The 24,769-nt window shown below is 37.5% G+C and overlaps 1 protein-coding gene across 1 annotated transcript in view; it reads right to left on the minus strand.

The window, feature by feature from the left end:
- Positions 1 to 24,769, minus strand: part of GABRG3 (gamma-aminobutyric acid type A receptor subunit gamma3) — a 300,729-nt gene that overhangs the window by 146,202 nt on the left and 129,758 nt on the right. The window contains exon 4 of the mRNA XM_059839444.1: positions 1,020 to 1,240. Within this exon, the coding sequence (XP_059695427.1) occupies positions 1,020 to 1,240 (221 nt within the window). The remainder of the gene's footprint in view (positions 1 to 1,019; positions 1,241 to 24,769) is intronic.

The raw sequence follows: 24,769 nt of genomic DNA on the forward strand, positions 1-24,769 counted from the left end.
GACAAATAGTTTCTTCAGTGAGAGGTAAGTCTAGCTACTATTATGTAGATACTTAGCCTGAAATACTGAAACAGAACTTAATAGAAAAAAACCCAACCAAATACATAATCAAAATCTCCTGAAGGAAAAAAAAACAAACCAATAACCCAACCAAGAGAATATCAAACTCTTTAGCTAAAGGCAACTGCAATAAGCAAGAGCTCTTCACAGTAGAGCAAGCCTAAGAACGAAAGGGCACTAAAAAATATCAACAGCTTTTCCAGATGTTTATTTCCTTTCTTATTGTTTTCCAAAGACTTCATATTGGAGCCCAGCAGCAGTTGCAAGTGTGATCAGCCCTCTCAGGTGCACCAAGAGGGCTGAACACAATCACAGAAGAAAATGTAGCGTGAAAGGCACATCTCTAAAACAGTTTCCCTTGTGGAATATGGCTTATGGCAAAACTCCATTCTGAACAGCTCATCTCTTCCACAAGCAAACACATATTTTGATTTCCACAGGCTTTTTAAAATGCAAATATATACAGTATTTCTAATACCATATAGTTGATTTTATCACAAAGATTAGAAAACTGTAAAAGCCTTTCCTCCGGCAATTTACCCTTGTGATGAGATGTGACAGACCATCTTTCAGCATGACTTATTTGAAGAATCAAGTACTGGCATTAGCATGAATCTAAAAATGCTTTATCCAGCCCTGCATCTAACTCCGATCAAAAAGGCTTTTGACAGGTTTTATGGGACAACGTATTCCCGATTTTATTACAAGCACTAAAAAGCCCAGCTGGTACAATTTAGACAGACTTATTTCCTATTTCTCAAGGTTGCTTTCATAGAAAGACAAGACTTTGTTTTTTAAACTTGGCAGTACTTATGCTTGAATAATTAAATATTTGCAAAGTGTGGCCACATATGCATCAGGAAGAAACAGCAGAGGAGAGCAAAGATATTGCTGAAAATTACTATTACTACACCAAAGGTGGGAGGAGCTTTCAGCCCTGCACCTTGCCAAGTGCTCACCTGAGGGTGTACAAGATCTTGCCATCATTCCATATGCGGAGGAGCTGGTTGGGGGTGGTGATCCAGTGGGCCTCTGCTGTCTTTGAGTTACGAAATATCGTGTCTGGGATCCAGATCAAGCCGACCATGTTGCTGTTCAGAGTCAGTATCTTCATGGTGCTGTTGAAACGAAGACGGCTGTCTGTCCACGTCTGGGCAAAAAATATATCAATTTGATATTCCTGCAAAGAAAGCATGAGACATCAATTGAAAACAGTTCCACATTTCACACTGTTTGGTGTTTGATTAGGTCTGTTCTGGTGCAGATCAACAGGGTATGTTCTGGCCAATGGAGCTATGTTTTCTTTTTCTACTGCCTTAGGAATATTTTGTTTTTCTGTTTTTTTCACCCTTTTATTTTTATATCTAGCTGCTTAATGAAACATGCTAAACATCTCACTTCCATTAGTCTTGTGCCATAATAATTTCAGCATTAGCACATTCTTTTTCATTGTCTCTGAAAAGTCAAAGAAGGTATAATTTACAGAGACTTTGTCATAGGACCAATAAGAGACATGAAAGATGAACAGGACCAACACACATAAGCTAGAGAATGGTAAATTCCCCTGATTATAGTGATGCTTTTTAGGGAAGAGGTTGTGAATATGCAATAAAATAATTTTCCCATTTGCTACCAATTATTCAGCCACTCTTTCTCAGGCCACATTGCAGTAGAATGAAAAGGCAGGTATGTGCTCCTTTACAGACTGTGATTCTAAGAGCTGAATACTCAGCCCTGAATATGCTAATACCTCAATTTACATGAAATTTGTCCTTCCATTTACTCCAGGTTTTACCATTCTGCTTCTGTAGGTAAGCCATCATAGTACATATAAATGCAGAAATTAAAGTACACATGGACAGACAAAATTATATAGGTGAATATATAAACACAATGGTTTATGCATTTAAGACCCCATGGAAGAAAATGTATTTTAATTTTGTACTTGAATTGTCAATGCAAGCCACCAGAGGCTGCAAAAGGTCATGCTACATTTGCTTGAGTTCCTCTTTCTCTTTTCAAAGACTGAAAAATGAATAATAGACTGCTCTATTTTTGAGCCTCATGGAAACAGCCACCTGAGTCTGTCATGCAATACCCTCCCAAGACCACAGGGCTGGCTGTGACAGGGGTGATGTTTGCTGATGTGGCACAAAGTGTGTGCTCTACAGCAGAGGCTAATGCAGGGCTTGGGAATAATCCAAAGGAAAACATCTCTTTAGGACCCCTGGTAGATGCACTCCTGGTATATCTGAACAAAGGGTAATTAGGGCTATATGTAAGGTCCGAATTTGCTCTTATTTCACTTCTTTCTGTCTATTGTTTCAATGCAGTAGTATTGGGTTTTTTTCTTTACAGACAGTTAGTAGAGCTTGCAGTCTGAATTGAGGACAGTGTTTTTGCTAAGAGCCACCTGTTTCTCCTGTGCTATTACACTTTTGGTGGGCCATCCCTTCAAAGCTGATGTTGTAACACCAGGAAACCCAATTCACTGGCACTGAAATCCAAGTCCAAAACATACTCTGGGCCTCACATCCCTAGATGATAAATGATCAAAAGGTGCATAAGTGGTGCTAGCAGGTATCCAAACACCAGGTAGTAGATCACCTCAGGAATTAAAGGCTAGCCACCAAAGGCAATGAAGGACCATTTTCCTTCATAGCCTATCTCACTACTATTTCTCATTGTATTATTAGCTTTATTTTTGCAGGGAAGATGACAGATTTGAATCTGAAGAGACTTTTCTTTCATATGGATGACATCTCCACAGATCTGAAGCATGTAATGTAACGTACACAGTGTACCTCCATTATTCAGAAAGAACATCCTTAATGCACCAGGTTTTAGATGTCAGAGCACTGATGTTCTTTCTTTAAGTCAACTGCATTTTAGCCTTTGAAAGTCTAGTGACAAGTGTTTGGCACATTCAGCTTCTTTAGAAAGGAATATGCCAGACATGTCTATGGGTTTCTCCAAATGCTGAGAGAATAGAGTTGCTTTCCCTAGCCTACATGTGAGAATCTGTATTTATAGAACCAAAGACCATTTGTATACAGCTGGCTAATGACAGTGCTGTCTTTTCACAGGATAAGTTTTTGCATGATATTCACATTTGAGCTTATTTTATATGAATGCTTAATTTTGACTAAATTTAGGAGTAACCATAATTCTTTTCTAGTATATCATGCATATTTAATGATTTGTAGTATTTATTCAGGATTTCTACCCTTCCAAAAGAAAGGAAAGACCCTGAGCTCCTTAATACATTACCATGAGAAGGTACTGCAGCTACATCTGAGAAAAGTGGGCCCCGGGAGCAGGGCAAATGTAACATTGTGGTTTCTATTCCAGTAAACTACTCTGGCTAAGTGGATTACATCAGCCTAGAAACAGGGTCATGCTAACACCACTGCACAGTTCCTGTTTTGCATTTTTTTTTAATTTATTGATACAACTAGAACGTGCCACCAATGATCATTATTCAAAATACCTGCAGAATGGGACACTCCATTTGCCTTAATAAAAAAAAATTCAACTCAAATTAAATGGTTCAGAGATCTTCTAGAGTTAATTAGTTCTGAAAGAAACTTGCATTTTTCTTTTGGCAAACGGAGATGATAAAAAACAAAGCAGCATTTTTAAAAGAAAAGTCAATAAAGTTGGTTGAAGTTAGTTGCATTGACTTTTTAAACACTTTAACCCTATTTAAAAAAAATAAAGTATTTGCAGTCCTCAGTCAGAATATACAAATTACAAAACCAAATTTTTTCCAGGAAAAATAAACACACATTTCCATTTAATATCTTAATTGAGATTCTCACCATTAATCCCTTTTAGAAGTGAATGTTATATCAGTACATCCCTTACATTAATCTCTGGAATTTTTTCAGTCTTTAACCAAGCGAATAAGTCACTTTTGAAGCTGGCACTCAGTTCTCCCCTTCTAATGGTTCTAAGCCTGCGCATATTTCCAAAAATTACCTCTGTCTTCACTGACAACAGATTCTCCATTCCCAGGGAAGTCAACAGCTCTCATATGCTGTTTTGTACAGAGCTGGTACACTGATCTCCAGCACACAGCACCCAACAAGAAACTGCCAGAAAAAAGGTCTCTATGTTGGTTTTACAGACAGGTCAATATCATATGATAAAAGAAAGTAATACTCTTCATTTTCTAGCTAATACCTGTCATTTTAGATCTTTACAAAATGTGGCGATTGCACTTAGAGAGTTTGGGCAGGACATCAGGTTTCAGTGATGTGATGCCTCACATGAAACAACATCATAGGACTCTAACAATATTCTCCATGTTCTGTTCTACCACTGCACCAGTAATTTTGTTAATATTCCAATTCTTCCTTCTCCCTTTTTTTTTTTTTTTTCTGGCAGCAACTATTGGCTACTACAATGAGCACAGGAAGAAGTGAAAAACAGCAACATTTTAAACAAGATTTCTTCCCAGCAGCAAAAAAGGTAAAGCACGTTCTACATGAAATACTGAGGTCATGTACAGAAAAGTGTTCTGTCACTAAGTTTGCTTGTCTTAATGGCACCTGGTTTGCCATGCTATCTAAACAGATCCAAGATTCTCCTACTTTTACCACATATTCACCCAATGCTGGGATGCATTCACTTCAGAGCAGCCAAACTTTGAAAGAGGCATTCATTTCCCAGTAAAACTTAATCAGTTTATTTGCATTTTGTTTGTGTATATGAAAATATAAAGCCTCATTTCAGGCAGTTACAGTGTATCTTTGTGTGAAATGTCTTTTTTTTTTTTTTCCTTTATTACTCCCCAATGTTGCATAGCTACCTATGACAAAAGAACTTCTCATCGGTACTTTTTTTGCAAATTAACCTTAAATGAATGCATTATCTTATACATTTCATTATTTAAAGAGACAGACTGTTCTACTTGCAAGACTTCTGTTTGCAAGAAACACTCAGTATCATCGTAAAATTATTAGAGACACTGTGCCATTGAAAACCTCTGTATCACCTCCTATGAGGTTACCTTTGAAAATGGGATTGTAAATTGCACCTGACAATGCTCACATACTTCTAAAAGTAACTCCTAAAACCAAGAAAGCATATTATGGTCCTTTTACCAGCTGAGTATGCAAGTAATTGTCTCATGTAGAGCATTTCTTCCCATTCAAATTTTCTAAGTTCTCTCAATCTGAAACATTGTGTGAGAGAAATGACAGAATGAGATGAGGAAAATTAAATGGTATTTTCCTGTTCTATGGTTATATAGAGAACGAGAAACTAAGGACAATTTTACCTTCTTAATTTTCACTGATTTGTGGACAAGAGCTGTAACCCAGATTTAGCAACAGTATTACCTGTAAATAGCTGCAAATAGTCTAAGCTCCAACTACTTGATTTCAGCTTTTTTTTTCTTTTCACATTTTCAAATATTCCTAATGTGGTTTCATTAGTACCTTGAAAATAATCAGAGTCAGCACTGAACTATTTGCCAATCAACTGCGTAGGTATGATTAATGATTGTGAATACCTTGAAAATGCCATTGTCTAAGTTATCTGCAGTCACAGAGAAAAATGCATTCTTTTCAACCAAGTCTTCAATTGTTTTCTCAGTCAAAAGAGTAGCTAACCTGTTGTTGGTAATACATGGAGCTTTTCTCCTATCACAATGTCTCATTTTAATTCTGAAAAATATGATGTAATAGGCTGTCACAGTCAGGTAATGGATGCGAATGACTACGGATAAATAGTGTGGTATTTCTTTGTTGCTTCTGCTGCAGCCTGCTCATTTTTTTCTGCATTTGCAAAATTCTTCACAACAGCAGCAACAACAATGTCAAGAATCCTGTCCTTGGAAAAAATGCAAGAATTTCTTGCATGATATTTTTCAGGTTTTTACTGTTGCCTACTAGACTCTTTTTGGCTTCTTTTTTCATTTTAGAACCTGTATCTTGATTGGTGATAGAGTGAGACTGTAAATCATTAAAGCTGCTACTGCATTTGTGTGAGACTGAATCAGCTGAAAATAGCTACATAATTAGGGTCCAGTTTATATTACAATAATTCTGTGCCCTCCCACACCCCTTGCATAACACGCCAGCACACCACAACACACCACAAACATTGTCTGTAGAAGCTTGGAACTGGTCTAATAAACTGTGTAAGGGATAAAATCTCCTCTAGCTACCGAAAGGCTGGACTTCACTGAAGTGGGAAATCCCATTTGTTAGTCTAAAACTGTTATGGAAATAAGTATTAAACTTTGCTGTTATATTTCAGCCTAAACCATTCAGTAAGAAGTATGCTTATAAAATGAATAATGGTTGAGCCTATTATGTGCAAATGTCATAGAAATGTTAAGTATTATGTTTTAAAAGGGAATATGGGAAGGGACTGTTCAGGGAAACAGGAGAGACATGGGAGGAAATCTCTAAAGACTGAGAGTCTCCCCTTTATTGCACTCAGCCATAGACCACGGGTGAATACACCCAGGAACGCTCTTTCTTTATGCCCCTGTCATACTTGGCTTAGAATTACAAAGAGAAGTAGAAAATGTCCCAAGTATTAAAAGAATGCTCATGATGTCTGTTTATTTATTCTGCAATCTGAGGCACTTGAGAACATTAAAAGTGAGTAATCTCTTCAGAGTTTGAAAGTGATTTTCAATAAAAGCACATTTTTTCCAGCCCAGCTCACCACTAAAAGGAAAGTTCAATGATTGAGTCACCTGCCTATTTAGTTGTGTGACAAATGAGTGAAAGAGGAAATGCTCCCTGAAATATGGAATGAGTGGTTCCCTCTTCCTGAACCAGTACATTCACATGTCTGAAATCAAAACACTGAGAGTAATTCTCTTGAGCATAGCCCACAGTCAGCTTCCCTGATTTAATGCATCTTTCCCTGGACTAGAATGAGGAGAGAATTGTCCTCTGTGCATCTTACAAACAGACTTTTGATAATTTGAAGAGGTACCCTGATCATACCTATTTTTGGTATTGATGGAAATAAGTAGTTCCACAGCAGCTGCTACATGAGGTGTGCTGATTATTGATCACATTGCATGTTGTACAGATTGTGAAAAGTCAGATGGTGATCTCAGGAGACCTCTAGAAGGCTAAAATGTTAAGCTTTAACGTAAACCTTAATACGACTGCTTGACAGCTTCTGCTTGGGTTTGCACCCTGTGTGCAACTTGCAGTCTAATTTCAAGAACTGGTTAAAACCTCTCAGATATCCTGCGGAAAGGAACTGAAAGTAATGGAATGGTCTACCAATGGAAACCCACATTCTCATTTTGTGGAAATATTGCAGAAATAAATAAATTATATTTGCTGCAGAAAACACAGTAAAATAGTTTATTTCATACGCAGTGTACATTCAAAACTCTTGTGGCATCAAGACCAACACAAACCTTCTGTGAGGACAGTAATTCTCACACATGTCCTGAAAGTTTGCCTTGCTCTCAGCAGAGCTTGGGATGAGTGGAGTAGCACTGTTAGAGCTGCCTGTAACTTTTCCTGAAGTATCTTTGCCAGGCTAGAGCTTTGTGTTTCCAGAGGCTGCCCAGGAGTTAATGGGGGTGTATTTACTTCACACTACATACAACACTGGGTTTGTCGCCTAAGAGACAGCACAGCAGGGATCACCTTCCCATTCTCCACCAGTTTGCTTTTTTTCCACTCTCTGTGCTCCTGCTCCCTTGTGCAGATCCTAATTCCTAATAGCCTCTATTGAGAGTGGAAGACTGGGCAACACATTCCCACTTTTGGATTTTTTTCTCTTCTTAATCTGAATTTATCTTTCCCATCAGTGTTAAGGCTGTACCTCCAAAAGATAGTCAATAGAAAGAGATTAAAGATTAGTTTTACTGTAGTAGTAATACATATAAGTTTGAAAACTTTCCAAACTGTTTTAAATATAGAAAGGCTTTCATTAACCTGCTACTCTTTTTTGAGAATTTGCTTCAGTACTTTCATACTGTTACAAGCATCATGGTTCCATGGGCAAAATACAGTGAAAGAAGCCAATTCAAAATTGAGATTGGCACCACAGATATAAGGGCTATTCTAGTTAGCAACATCAAAATATTTCAGCAAGCAGCACCAATCATCTCCATAGCTGAATGCTTTGAGTAAAAAAAAAAAAAAAAAAGAAAAAAAAAAGAAAAAAAAAGAAAAAAAGCTATTTTCATCACTGACTCCGTAGAATTATTGGAGCAAGGAGGATGGAAGCTCAGCTTCTTCACTGCAGTACTGCCTCCTGCCTGCTTCAGAACGTTATTTCACTGATTTCCTGCTATTATGAAGAGGGAAAGACATCTAACTTCACACAACAAACAAAGCATGCAAGTATCATGTAGCGCTTCCTTTCCCTGAGAATCACATTTGTCTGTCTCCCTCTGCCTATTTTTGCTCTTTGGAGGCTAGCTTTAGCCCTTCTGTATTCCAGATAAATTCTTCCTTTCACTTACAGGAAAAACTGGAGATTTTTGTCTTGGCCCAAACCCTGACATCTCTTTGAGACTTCTCTTCACTCCACATTGATGGATTATCTATTCTGCTTCAATCAATCATTTCACAGTTAGAAACACAGCATGAAATTAGAAATAATGCACTTCCAGAAAATCAGCTGTAGCTCTGTTCTCTCCCCTTTTGGTGGAAGACTTTTTAAATATTGCCGCTTCTCATTTCTTTTTGGAGCCTTTTGTTGGCTTCTGCTGCTATTAAAGCATTCCCAAAGACATCCTGATTGCTATGATCATCCCACAATTGCATTTCCACAGCCTCTTCTCTTGGTGTGCCAAGGTTCATGTCCTGTTGCAGACTGTGCATGATGAGAAGCTTTGCCTTTGATGAGACATAAGTGTATATGCTTTAAATTGGTCTGCTTTAGAAAAAAGGTATCCAAAGCATGCAAAGAAGTGCAGGGGATGCACATGGCAGTGTGCAGACTTTTCATCTCTGTTAACTGGTGAGCACTGTTACTCAAAATGTTAATCAGAGTAATCATTCCTAAGAAGATTGCTGCTGGAAGGAACAATGTTTTTTGGGCTTGACAGAGAAAGTACAGTGCTCCCTCTGACCTGTAATTTAAGGCTTTACTACTAAGACAGCAGTCAGGATGGAGAGAGAGAGAGAGATTCCAAATGCATAATTGAAGGAACCAAGGTTGTTAACTTAAGAATTTAGTAACATAAATGCACAAGGACAAGTTTAACTCCTGTGGAAATAGTAAAGAAATAAAAATTAAAAATCCCTGATCAGAAAAAAAAAAGACTGTGAATGTATGTGTATGGCTGTACTTAATATAATAAAGTATATTATCAAGGTCTCCTAAGAATACTTGATATCTGAAAAACTTATACAATTATTAGGGTACTCAATAGTATTTACATATTACAATAGATGATTTACTGACTTTATAAACATAGTTTTTGAGGCATTACCTTATTCAAAACAGAAGCTAAAGTATAATTTTTACAAAAATAAATGCATTTTCACAGACAGCACACAATAAGATTTTATGCTCATAGTCTCTCTATTAAACAGATTTTTTAACTGGAAAGAGTGCCTTTTAACCAAAGAAGTGCAAGAATATTCTGAAACATCTTTTATGCCATCAGCAACCTAGGAAAGGAGAGGTTACCATGATGTTTTTACACTTACTGTCACTCTCAGCACAAGAAGAGTTGTAAGGGAATGGGAGACAGGGCAGTCATAAAAAAACAGACAGAGTAGAGGGTCAGGTTCAGTGATGGTCTCACACAGAATTCTGAGTGAGAGAAAAGATGGTAAGGAACACTTTTTAAGGAGGCAGATGGGAAGATCAGGTAGGTAAAATTCCTGTTCTAGCTGCTCCCTTCCAGAGGCACTTTTAGGGTAACTCCTGAGGCCATGTTATATCTTAGGAACCCACATGCCACTCTGCAACAGAACCCAAATGTCCCAAAAAGTTGCACTCTTACAACACCATGGTTGGGAAACAAAAAAATTACAACCTCTTCTTCTCAGAAGCTGAGATATTGAGGGCATTCATGTCTTCTCCAAGATGCAGGAAAGCTACAGCTCACCTGGGATATTTCACCACTTCAAACCATCCTGCCACGCATCATTGAATACTTTCAAGGGTCAAAATAAATAAATACATACAATCCTGCATTTTCTCAAAACAAACACTAACTCACTGATTGCATCCCCACAGCTGAATAAAGACAGACTACACACACAGCTCGAGTACCACACACCCAGTCCTTCACCTCATTTTATTGCCAGCTGAATTCCTTGCCATGTTGCTCCCAAGGCAAATGTGCCACAGAGGCAGCTAAAACTTGAAAATGTAGACATACACCAGTTAGTGCCACTCAGTCTTGGGGACAAGTATTGGTCCCTGGATATCTTTGATTTAGCAGAATAGACATACTCAGGTCACAAAATCTGAATTTATTAGAACATAAATAGGATCCAAAAGGAGAGTTTAAAATTCTGGATGACAGAAATCAGGGAAATAAATGAAGGTGCAGCAAGCAGGGGAGTTATGTCCTATATCCACAGGATGTGAATAGGTGTTACTCTAATTAAACAAAATGATGCACAAAAAAGCCAACTGTGCACAAAGTAGTAGAAAAAAGCTTATCTGTAAAAGCCCTAATTTGCATATGAGGGAAATGCAAATGTTTAACCACTCTAAAAATAAGATGAATGTTTTGCCACATAGGCACAAGAGGATGGTCTGTAATGAGTCTGTGTACAAACCTTTCTTGTTCTTGGCCTCCACAAGAGCCAGGGCAGCCCTGCTCTCTGTGAACTGCTGGCTCAGGCGAAACCAGAGTCTTCTCTGCTTCTGCACTACTGGGAGCACGCTTTGAGGGGAGGCTGAGACTTCATGTTCAAAATATAGAGCCCATGACACTGGGCTGGCTGCCCTAGTATCCTGAGCCTAGCCTTCCCACATATCCAAGCCTAAGAGCTCTCCAGGTCACAGCTTGCCTCTTCAAAGGAAAACACAGCAGGTAAATGTGTTCATGATTCACCTAGGCTTCACAACAGAAGCAAAGGGGCTTCTTCATAGAATAAGTATTACCTCAGTTTCTTCATTCCTTGGATTTTTTTTGGTTGGACTTTTTTGGTTTTGGTTTTTTTTTTTTTTTTTTCTTTTTTTTGTTTGTCTGGTTTTCTGGCCAACTCCAAGGCCATAAGCATCATTGATCCAAGCCATACCTCCTCCCAAATCCTCTTGTATGGTGTGGTTTGACACCCAGAATTAGTTTTACCACAGCATAAAACCCATCTTTTCAAGCCAAATTCCATCAAATTCCAGTTCCTCCTTGATTTCAGTCCATTCTTTTTTGATGTGAGACTTTTAATTAAAACACCTGTTGACATCAGTAATTCTTCACTGTCCCTAGTCAGGGCACAAGGGACACCAAACAAAACAACAGATGGCTGATTGCCATTCACTGGGCCCTGCAATGACTGAAATTTCAGGAGTTCAGGCTTTTCCAATCAGTTTTACATGAGCACATTCCTCTCATATTCACACACTCCATCACTCACCAGCTGGGGAAATTCTAAAGGAAACTATCAGAAAATTTCAGTACCTGACATGATTAAGGGGAAAAAAGAAGAAAAAATTAAAGAACCCAAACAAGAAATTTTAAGATCTGTCTTGCAAAGCTCATCGGGGAAAATGAAATATAGTCCTGTAAAGATGTCTAAAACAAACTTACACCTTAAATCAGCATGTCTTCTAGTACTTATGATTAATTCTTGATATTGGCACAGAGTTTTTTACATTATATTAGAACAGGTAAGAAGGAATTCTGCTACAACTTGTGAACCATGAAAAGAGATAATTATGGGTGTAGTTTGTGGGGGAAAAAATACTTTATATTGCATGCAGATTCACTTTCTAACTAGAAATGAAATAGTTAATATAAATAGAAGATAACACGAGCACTCTTGATATGCTGTGCCCTAACCCCCCAGCACCAGACAGGTAATTTTACATAAGGGCAGCTGCATGTCCAGCCCAGGGGAGGAAGGCATTTCATCTGTTGCCGTGGTAACACTGCCACTCCCCCCTCCCCTTTTGCTCCCCCTCCCTCTGCAGGTCCCCTCCCTGTTGCCGCGGTAACCACTCGACATCAGTTCAGCTCCTCCCAGCCCTGCATCCCCCTGTGGCTTCAGGCCCGACTGGACACCCACCCCTCCTTCAGCCATCAGCTTAGGGGACACACTGACATCGGCACGAGGCAGCTGGGAACTGAACCAGGGAGACCCAGGGAAAGCACCATTCCAGAGTCACAAGAGGTTGTGGAGATTCTGCTCGTTGTGTTTGGATAGACTTACACAGGGATGTGCTATAGGGGAAAGTCATGGGGTCAATATAATGTTTGCATGCCATTTTCTGTGCCCCAAGGACCCAGGCTGACTCTTTGATCAGAAGTGTATGTCACTGGTAATTAATTCTAGAGCAGTCCTTTTCCTGGTATTTTTTCCTTTCATTATTTAATGACAGAAGCAATAATATTGACCCAGTCACATTTCTCTGACTCATGTCTTTTGGCTTATTCAGTCGGCATTTTTTTCCTTTCTGAACACTGTTCTTAAATGGGGAGAGGTTTTATTACTACTTCTATTTAGTTTTTCTTTTTTCCAATTTCAGTTTAAGCAAGATGGAAAGAAATGTTTTGCTTAGAATCTTGCAGTATTTCTGAATCCTGCTAAAACTTCTCCAGCCTTGAACACTTTCGACTGCAAAGATATAGACCAAGTAAGCTTTCCAGCATAAGTTTTCTGAACCTTTCTTAACCACTTCAAAGTGTCCCAGATTAGTACAGCTTCTTTCACCAGAAGAATAGGATAAGTCTTTCATGGCCTATCCTATTGTTGAATTGTAGCAGACAACTCGAAGTACAGCAAGAAGACATGAGAAAGTCCAAGGGCTAACAGTAATTTCCATTTTCACCTGATATCAACTTCTTCACTTGAACATCTCGAAACTTGTAGCAAGAGAGAAAAACTAAGATATAATTCAACAATTACGCCAGTACAGGAAGAAAGATGTCTTTTCCATGGCAATTTTCTATTTTACTGTTGTTCTCCAAAACAGATTTCATAATGCACAGCTGTGAAGTGTTTAATGTAAAAATTTATAATATACATTTCCACTGCCTATGAAAGGGAAAAGTTATTATTGTAGTTTTGATACCAAAACACTAGTCCATTGTGAACAACATGAAAGAAGTGGACATGCTTTTTCGGTAATGAAATCCTCTGTAAATCCTTACTTTTTCATTTCCTAGCATAAGAGTAAAAAGGAAAACAGAAGACTCAAAGTACAAACTATTGGAAGCAGATTTTTCTCATTCTCAACATGTGGAATGAAAGACATGAGTAAGATGGTTGAAATTTTTCTGGAGGAAAGAACTGAGTAAAAAATTAACTGAGGAATGTGAGAATTCTTGAAAGCAGCTATTGAACAACTGAATTTTTAATTATGCATTTTTTTAAAAAGTGAACGTCAGGCCCAGTTGATAAATACATACATGTTAGCTGCCATTACAGTGAACAAAGCTTGAGGAGCAAGCCTAACACAATTTATATTTTTTTCCAAATTCATAAAGATGAACACTCATCAGAGCTGAAAACTGGCCACCTGCTGCAACTTTGCTCATTTGGTTCAGCAACCTTCATAATTAAGTGGCATTACCAGCCTGGGAGAAATAAGTGATCAAATATTAAACCAAAGCATTTTCTCAGCTGATCCTTTATTTGAGTTTCTTTTCATCTTGTTCTTATTACAATACACAGATGTAGGAGTGCAAAACAGCAACCATAGGAACTGTTCTACCTGACATTAATGTTCTTTGATAATAAACTGACACTAATTACACTGCAAGTGAGAGAAAAAAACTTCTAATCCTACAAAATTAAAAAATAAAAGCATCCAGGGGACAACTGTGGGCAGTTGCCGCTGGTCAATGCATCTAAAATTAAAGAAAACTGAATGTGATTATGTTTTAAAGAATGAAGACTACATGTATAATTGATGCTTCTTTCCAAGCATGAAAATCTTTATCTAGATGAGGGTCAACAAAGGCACGCAAACATTCCTCAAAACATTTATTTACCCAAATCATATGAACCATAAGTTCAGGAGAAAAACTCAGCAAAGCTCTGACCAAAAATGCTGAGGTGCTTTAGAAAACTCAAATGCCTGAGGATATGTTATGCAGCAAACTCAGCAGATTTTGCTGCTGGATGGCAGCACATTGCACACCTTCTGTTGAAGATATATCATTGTGTCACCAGAAAGATTAGTTTCACAGATCCAGAAGATCAAGATAATAATATTCCTTTGACTGTAATATACAGATTCTTGCAAAGTTAGCCAAACAGTGGAACAAGAGCAAGAGTTCATGCACCTCACATTAAACAATTACTGGATGAAAAGGAAAAATATCATGCTAAAGCTTTGTCCTTCTCAGTTCTCCAATCTGGTCTAAGTCAAGCTCTGACTTTCATTCTCCCAGAGATATTTAGGGCTATCCAAAAGTCAGTGCTCCAAAGCATGTCCTTTTCCATCAAATGTAATTTCTGTTAATTTAGGTACCCCAGAAATCAGAATTGTGCTCATTATAAATACTGAAATCTGAAAAAAAAAATCAGAATTTTCCTGGTGTTTGTGTGTCAGTCAAGTGCATGAGTTATGTTCCCAGAGCAGTTTGATTTATGCCCAAGCCTGGGGTGAATGCCACAGCTCTTCAGACCTCTTATTTAAATTTGGCAGTCACTGCACTAGATCAGAAAATGTAGCAGGAAAAGAGCACATTTGCATCACACCCTGAAAATTTCCATACTATTTTAGCAGTCAATAGTTTCTCATAACAAAAAATTAAAAAAAAAAAAGCCATTCAAGCCAGATGAATAACTGTATTTGATACTGTTCAATCACATTTTTAATTGGGAAACCCAAAGAAATTAGAAATAAAGGCACAAAGCTGATGTGTCATTAAAATATATTTGTGTGGATGAGAATTCTGAAGTAGATAAAAGACAACATAATCAAATGGCAAAAGCCCAAACTGATCCAGATGAATAGCAAGCAAACAGAAGTCAATGACCAAAGTGTAACACCTGCTGCCAGAGCCAGCATCTAAGTAAGTGTATTAATAATCTGAACATTATCTCCATTCCTATCAGAGACCCAAATATTTAATCTATTAATCACAACTCCTGCCAAAAATATTTTGATGTATGCACCCAAGTGACATGTACTCCATACACTGTGGTATTAATAAGGTTTATAATGAACATTAGGAACTTCATGGACAACTCAGCATAAGGTTGCTCTAAATTATACACCCAGAAGGATAATGCTAAAAGCTTCAAATTTATGAATTAAAAAAGGTTCTCTTTAGATAAATTTATCAGAAAATGCAGTTCTATTATGTGACTAAGAATTTCTATATAAAACTAATTTTGGTATATTGTAGGTGAAGTTCCTAATGTCAACAGAAATTATGGGATCTGACTTGTCTCATTATAGAAATCTATTTTCAGTACATATACCAAAAGCAATATCAATATCAAGTAAATGACTCAGACCAAATTTGTAATTATTGTTTTCATTCCAGTCAAAAAAGTACAGCCATTTCTAAGTATGAAGTTATAATGACAACATAATCTTATTGAACGTTACAAAAGAAAAAGTTTTGCAAAATTCCTGAAAGAAATTATTGCATCAATAACACAAAAGTCACAAAAAGGGCAGCTTCGCCTTAGAAATCATACCTTCACGTATGTTGAAAATTTGCCCAAACTGTGACCAAAAGAAAACAATCAAACAGTAAACACATATCACAGTCTATATATTCTTGGTAAACAATTTCTAGATTTTTGCAGCAAAATTTCTCAAAGAATCTATCAAAATAGACATTTTTCTCTGCTGACAGCATGCAAGACTTTCTTTGTAATCACTGCTCTGCATTGCTGAGACTCTAATGACAGAGCAAAAAGGAAATATCCTGTCTCTTCCTACCTCCACACTCTTTTATTTCCCTGTACAGCAGGTGGAGGACAGTTCTTTCAGATTACACCTTAGGAGAACCCAGCAAAACTTCACTGCAATCTTCCCAAGGAGGTGAATGAGAAAATGAGAAAAATAACTTGACCAGAAATTTCTATTAACTTCTGAGTTAAACAATTTCACTGAGATCACTGAGATCATTGCATCACAATATGTATGTCAGAGGATATTCACTCTTTGCTATTTGCAGTGGAATATGGCATGATGAAATCACTGTGACTGTGTATGCAAGTGCTGCAAAATACATGTGTTCTTGAAGGTAAATACTGACTTTTTTAGCAAGAAAGCAACAAATCTGATAAATTAATCTGAGCAAAATACTGATGAATGAGTTAATGGTTTTGACAAATGTTAGGAAAAGAAGAACAAAGATAGGGTATGAAGAAGTGTCTGAGAAAAATTGTACCAGTTTTGATTTAGACAGACAAGAATTTCTATCAGAAAATGTACAAGTAAATTCTCAAAGTGGTGTTATTATTTCTTTATGCTTTTGCAGTTTTTAATTCTACCTGATTTCAAACATTGTGCAGATCACTGTAACCTAAACAGGAGCTAGAAAAATTGCAAACTTTATCTCAAGACTGCAGTCCAGGCTTGTCTCTCACTAGAGATCCTCCTTTTCATTTTATCAGTTGAAGATAAAACAGTTAGTATGACATTTTACACTATCACATCATCTGAATTCGTGTATTTGATGGTGGCACCTCTATGCTAAAATCAAGCTCTGGCTCAAGCAAAAGCTAAAGTGCTGTTTCAGAGCTCTGTCTGGAAAAGAACACGTGCACACCTTCAAATCCCACTGAAATTTGCAGCAGTGCACTGCCCTTAAATGCCTCCAAAGTTTGCAAAAACTCATACCTTTAATTGGTAATGAAATGATGCAGAGATTGGCCAGGAAAAGAAGATTATGATGGCAGAAGAGCAGGACCCACCAGTGCCAAAGGACTGCCAGGTGTGACAGCAGAGCCCCTTTGGGTAATCCTTGATGAGTCAGGGTGACTGGGAATAGTGTCCCACAACTTGAGAAAAGCAAATGTCATTCCTACCACCAAGATGAGCAGGAAGAAGAAAGAAGGGGACTGCAGCCTCACCTCTGTCCCTGCAAAGGTGATGTAGCAGCTAGTCCTGGAAACTACTTCTAGGCATAGGAATGACATGTTTTTTTGATTTTCTGTCATTTTATGATTATCAAATAAGATTTGTGGATTTATGAATTTTCAGGAACAGTGTATCTTCCACTACAGAGCTGCTGTTTCATTTCTTATTGTCTTAGATTCCTAAAGGTTAAAGAGCATACCAGGTGTTGCATTTCTCTATGTCTGTGGAAAGCAAAGGAAGGGTCACATTTCAACTGATTAAAGAGTGACCACATCCTGAAAAACATTGCGAGTGTCGTGCTAATTGTTTCTCCTTCTCTCACAGAAAATGGGTTTGTCCACCTGAAAATATTTACTTTCATTAAAATCAGATGCAATAAGTATAAAAATAATATATATTTGAAACATCTTTTTTTTTAAGCTTTGTATTTTTGTTTTTTTTTTTTTCAGTACAGCTTTGCAAAAAAACCAAAAAACATGAAAAAACCAAAATCATCTCAGATGTAACATCATCCTGCATATGCTCAGTGCAGCTCTTTGCTTTGGGACAGGCAGGTGATACAGGCATTTCAACTTAGTGAAATGTTTCATGTGTCAAAATTATTTTCCTGTATCTCTTGCCAAAAAGGATTTAAAATGTCAGTTCTACTGAGATGGCAGCTTGGTATGAAATGAGAAAGATAGCCTAAGTGTTTTGGTTTCCTACATGTACCATATGTATTTTTGATGTAGCAAGTACAATAATTTCAAAGAGTTACACAATGATTTCTGACATTAGGATCTTCATATCAATCAGTATGCTTAGAAAAAATAAATCACCATGGTAGACATTAAAAACCTATTTAAAGTACAAAATACACATCTCAGAATTAAACATGATTTTTTTTTCCTCATGAAACACTGCCACATTCTTTAGGCAGTGCCTACACCTGCAGTTGCAAAAGCAGTGTTACCTCTGAAATGGTTAATGTTTGATACATTACTCCAAGAATTCACTTCAGTTTCACAAATTACAATGGCTCTGTTGCAGAAGTGCCAGCTGGGAAAAAAATTTTCTTATCAGACTGATAATTCAATTATACAAAAGGTCTGTTTATCCTGCAAAAGGGAGTCTCCAGAAGACCTCTCCAAATGATCAGTTATGGGACCTCTGCAGAGGTCCCTTTAAAAGAGGGGCAGAGGTTTTTAAATGGATCTCTCTAGAAAGATTTGGGAAAACATTATTACTCACTTCAAACCATATTTGGCACAATGGATGTGAGTTACCCAGTGGATATTACTTCTCCTTTTCAATTAGGAGCTTTGAAATACTGCTCTGCACATGACTACTTTTTCAACATCACTGCTATACTTGTAAAGTCTGTGGCTGAAGAGCATCTCACTGCAGAGTGCCTGAGCATCTGTTGCCAACTGTTCATGCCAGATAAAAGTTGAGAACAGAAATAATTAAAAGGTGACAGCATTATACCATTACTTTTTTCTGTTTAAGAGATGAACAAAAATACCATTCAGAAACACCACTGTAAAAATATTTTTGTGACCAAAACCCCAAAATCTGACCTTTTTTTTTCACATAAAATAATATCTTTGCTTATAGCATTACAAGCTCTTCTCATATGTTCAAGAACAAAGGTCTCCCTGTTCTTGTTTCCCCCATTGTAATGGAAAGACATAAATTATTCTGATTCAAATATGACACAGATTAATAGTGTCAGAGCAACATCAGTTAAACTGTGTACCAGCTGCCCAGTTACACTCTTAGGTTGCCTTTTCTCCAAAATTCTACCAGAAGACTATTTTTCAGTTAAAAAAATCTAGAAAGCCAAAAATCCCCATCCCAACACAAAAAAACCACCAAAAAAACCCCCAACCCTTTAAATTCTCCTTAACAGGGAAGGACTGCTTGAATAAAAACTCTTAATCCACATCTTCTGCCCAGAGTGTTCAAATTCTCACAGAATATTTATATATAGCTCTATTCATGAAGACAGACAGATTTTGCTGATATGATAGGAATAGAAAATTTACTGAAACTACTCCTAACATAGAGCTAATTGATATTTTGTTTTGGCTGGAAATAGCATGAAAGTTGCAGGAAGAGATGTTGAACTACATACTATGACATTAAAACTATAATAGAGTTATGATTACTGCAGTTGCAATTTGAATGCTGCCATTTAGCTACACAAGTGCTTAACCAAGTCCCTGTTTATATTCTCTTAATATATTTCTAAAATAAGACACTGCTGTTTGATGCAAGCATCATTTTCCCTATGAGCTTCCTGGAAAATGTTTAATTGTAAATCTGTGATCAGTGTTTCCAGGCTTTGCTGCTTGCCTGTAGGTCCTATAGCAATAGTTCAACACCATTTAAGAGTCTTGCTTTTCAGAGTTTTGAGGCGGCCACACACCCCATGAAAAGCAATCGCTTATAATTATAATTATAATTTAAACATACTTTTGAAGACTAGAATATGCAGCTGGCTGCATAAATATGATGGCATTTGCCAAAATTTGTGCATATAAGTTTATATTTTTGGTTTATTTAACACTGAAATAACATATGGAATAATTCAACTTTCTACAGGAAGCAGGTATTTCATGGTGTTTCTTTGGAATCTTTACTCCATTTGGAACACAGATACAAAGAGAAGTCTAGAAAGTATCCAGGAATTTTACTGTTTGGGTTATGGTTCTCCGCTGGAATAACAAATAGCACAGAACCCTACACATTCTAAAGGTAGCAAGTGTACTGCATTAAATGACCCAGACAGTAAAACACTGAACACTGCTAGGGAGAGTCCCACCAAGGAAAAGAAAAGCAAATCACAAACCAGCAGTTCCCCTGCTCACCGAGGAATAGCAGCACTGTGAGAAAAGTGGGGGAATCAGTGAAGCCCTCTGACAGCCCGGAGGCCTGATAAAGCCCTGCTAGTTGTGGTAAAAGTCCATGATTCTCACTCACGACTGGGAACAGCTGAGTTCACAGCAGGAGTATTTCCTGCAGGAGAAAGCCCATGCAAGCTTCTTCAGCTGCAGGGAGAAAAGGGCTTGAAGGAGATTGTACTTGTGTTACAGGAACTCTCAGTTACAGAAGAAGAGAGAGGTCCTCATGGAAAATCTGTGACTGCAAACCACAATATCCCACTCTAAGTTATTCTAAACAGAAAACATCAGCCAGTGAGCTCAGCTGTATATTAATGTATAATACTACCATTTGCCAGGCACACAGTGGTTACTAAGGAAAAAACATCTTCCATTAAATATTTCACTGGAGTGTAGTACCAAGTTTTCACTGTATTTGAAAAAGCTGCAGCAATAGGCATCAATACAGGTCCGAGTTACTCAGGCTTTATCCCCCACTTTGAACACTGACATCTCCTCAGAGCAGTATCCTGCTCCCTCTCAAATACCTACGCTACATTTCTTTCTCATTTTTGATGTATGATTAGCTTAAGGATTTATCTGATTCTGAATTATGATAGAAAGAGTATATTTTAAGTTCAAGCCATGACTTCATGGAGCTTGCTATCAGAGCAGGACTCATCTCCATGGAACAGTTTCATTAAGATTACATCTTGGAACTGTTTATCTCTGTGAAAGAAGCAGGTTGAATTAGGAAATTAGATCAGGAGTAGCCTCAGTGGTCTAATGCAGAACTATATTTCACATATGTGTATGTCAGTGCCTCTGCAGTCAAATGTCATTGTAAAGTTAGACAGATTTGGCCAAAAATTATATTATCCATTCATTTCAAACCTCTAAGGTATTAAATACTGTATTCATCATGAATCATTAATTTAAAAAAAAATCAAAATAGCAAATGTGTTCACAAAGCAAAATATCCCAAAATAATTTTTGACTTTCAAGATATAGTCCGTCCATAAAAATCTTATTTTGATACATTTAAAATCTGTCAGGTGTATTGAAAACCTTGGTGATATTTTGCCTAAACTCCATTTAAAAAAAAAAGTTATATTCCATCATAAGGCCTTGATTTATTTGAATCAGCATTTTCCAGTAGAACATTTCTATGAGAAAATTTTAGCCCTGGCCTTAGGAAGGAACTTATCAACATATTATTACTAACTTATTTGTTTGTGAAATGAAAACTTGCAAGTTCTATTGTAGTAAAAGTAGAAACTGGGTGAGACTGACATCTTCCATAAACCAGAAATATGACCCATTTATCCATCCAACCTACTGCAATCACTGTCAAACTGCACACAGGCTGTACAGGTGGCACCAGGACTTTTCAGCAGACAACACCTCCCTGCCATCCAGCCACAGCCTGGCAGAGAAAGCAATAATTCAAAAACCTGGTATGTTAGTGTTGAATAACCAGCTACAGCAAAATGTGAATCATTACATTTTGTAAACTGGTCCACACTGGGGAAATTATTTTCCTTCATTCTAACCACTCTAAGAGCAGAGGGGCATTTTGGGGCACTAAACTGACCAGGTCCTAAGTATGCACCAGACTGAACCCTGCAGTTGAACACTATGTGCTATGTTTTAATTTCCTCCTGAGAAAACCAGTTTAATTTACATAGGAAGATAACCAAACACATAACACTGGTCTTTAGCCTATAAAAGCATAATAACATGCTACAGAAGGTAAGCATTAGTAACCAATTAGTAATCAGCAGTTTTTAAAAATTTCTGCTAGATTAAACAATATGTTAAAAAAATAAACTATTAAAAAGATGTGGGCATGGTCCCCTTTAGTCACCCTCTCTCATCTTGTCTCCTCAGACTGAGTCCTCCTCCTTCTAGGTCTGAGATTTTTTTAACTGCAGAGCATGTTAAAACACCTTTTTAATAAGACAGAACACTATTTTCTGCTATAGTGGCAACTAAAAACGGGGATCCAGTCAGCTCATATTGTTTAAGAAAGAGGCAGTTGTTGCTTCTGCAAGGTAATGTGCCTGCAAAAAGGAGGAGTGCAGATCTCATCCACTCTAGGCCACCACAGGTTTCCAGTCTCAAGACAGGATGCAGGATTATGCTAGGCCAGGACACAGCAGCCAGTGGGAAAGCTCAGCAGCAGTGTTAGATCCAGCCCAGCTGGCTGAAGTGGATGCCTCTGCAGCTTCCTGGCTTCACCTTCTTCAAAGAAGGTGCTCCAAGGACAGTTGAGGAAAGTCTGAACTCACATCTTGTCATGAGAGCAATGAATCTCTCTGTATCTATACATGTGCACTGCTCTTTCTCCTTGATTAGAGTAGCACACACTGTTTATTCATCCTATGGAGCCTCTCACAGAGAGCATCTGGAGTTCAAAGACAAATTGACAGTGAGTTCACTTTATGTGTCTATCTAATTTTAACCATCATTTACTTATATTGGCTTCTGCAAGGCTCTCAGTTATTAAAAATTCAAATAAAGTCCTATCATTGGTGCTTTAAAGAATATCATGGAGACATATCAGTTGCACAAAGCAGTAATATTCAACTGCATTTATTGCCTATAACCAGAAAAGCCATCAAGAATAAAAAAACTAACTATATTTAAAAATAATAAAAGCTACACTTTTGCCTATACTCTCTGAATAAACTTGAATGGGTTGTGGCTTATGACCAATTTAGAATAATTTACTGTTCAGATAGTCTGCACTGGAACAATAAAAATCCCATTTGTTTAGATTTACTTTAACAGCAAGATGATCACAGACTAATCACAAATGCATATTTTTCCCCACTGCATAATATATGTTTTCATTTAGGCAAAATTATAAGAATTTTAAAATCACTGGCCTTAGTAGAATAGAAAGGTAAAACAAATTATTTTAATGAATAAAAAAAGCCTTTGGGCCATTGATAATTCAGAACTCTTACAGAGAAAAGCAAATATTATTATAACATGGATTACAATATCCAAGCAAGAAAACAGTCTGGTTTACTTTTACCCTACTGACTTATCTCTTATTTGAAGATACACTGATATAATACTAAGCACCAGAGCAGATTTTAAAGTTCAACACTTCTAAAAAGCTTATGTAAGTTGACAAAGCTCGATAGAAATTACCTGAGTAGACCATCTGAAATGGTCTTACCTGTCTTCAGACTAAAAATTATTTTGTGAATTAGTAAGTATTTATCCAATATTTATGTCTGAATGCAAGTGGTTACACATCACGCTAATTTGTAAGATCAAGAGCATTGATTTTATGTGTATTTTTTTCAATATCAGAATTTCCTAGGTTGCTTTCCATACACTGAAGTGGCTCCCTCAGCAAATGCCATGAGTCAAATGACAGAGCAGTACTTACAGCCCTTGTGAACAGCACCAGGCTGGCACTGACTGACAGCAGGAAGCTGGCACTTGGCCCAACACAGGGAAGCCTCACTTTGTAGGGAAGCCTCCTGCAGCAGCTTCACTGGAAGTAAAACAACACTTCCAAAACAGCACAAGCAAGGCATTTATCAGAGTGATTGATTTCGATTTTTTTTTAAAGCTTTCACTCAGGAATTATATTCTTCAATACAGTCTTGCAAGACCATCTGCAGCACTGTCAGAGAGGAGGGAGGAACATCTTTAGTAAGGCCCATGCACAGCTGCCTGTAGCTGCTCCTTGAGAGGGTCCATGGCCTCCAGGAGCAGCTCTCAACATGGGAGGAAGCAACACTCCTGGCCCCTCAGCAGGGCTGCACAAGCACTTGCAGGCTCCAGCCACAGAGGACAACCTGGATGACAGACCTGTCAGGAATACTTTAAAGATCCCTTAGCCCTAAACAGCTGGTGGCATGTCAGAAATTTTGAGCAGAGGAATATTTTACCTTAGATGCTTGCACAACATTTCTCTCTGATTTTCCAGGAACACAACAACCTAAAGAGCATTTCTCCCCCTCATCTCTCATGGGTGAGCTCTATTAGTCATAATTATTTCTTTATTTGCATGTTTGCCAAACAAGTAACAGAAACCATGAAGAGTAATGAATCCTGATGTGCAAGAGGACATTTAAACAGCTACACATAATAGATACACATAAAATAAAATGTATCATTCACTTTAATTAAACTGATGCAAACGAAGCTGCCTTTCTCTACCAATTTGTGACAGCTCAGAGTGCAGAATCAGCTGACTAGCTAAATATGCACATTCTTGAATGGCTGCATCATGACAGACAGGCTCACCTGGTAAGTGCAATTCTGGGAAGATGCTGATCTTTTTTTTTTAGTGCTACTGTTCATCAGTAACTGATGGATAATTACCGTGACTGGCTGAGGAACCTGCTTGCATGAATTTAAGAATTCTGTTAATTATGTAAATCACTCAATATTTAATGCCTCAGTGTGTAATGAATCAGCCATGAACTACCTAAGTCCTTTGTAATTTACTGCCCAATGAAAGATGAGCCCATAGATAATGGAAGAGAGAAGTTAACTGAAATATTTAGGGTTTGGATGAACTCTCCAGTCAGATTAAAAAAAAAAAAAAAAAAAGGGTACTTTGGTCCTTATCTGGAGATAGGAGTGAAAAATTCCCAAAGAGGAAAGCAAAGTATACAGAGCAGGGGCTGGCAGAAACAAAA

This window comes from Haemorhous mexicanus, chromosome 2 (assembly GCF_027477595.1).
Source record: "Haemorhous mexicanus isolate bHaeMex1 chromosome 2, bHaeMex1.pri, whole genome shotgun sequence".
Lineage (NCBI taxonomy): Eukaryota > Metazoa > Chordata > Aves > Passeriformes > Fringillidae > Haemorhous > Haemorhous mexicanus.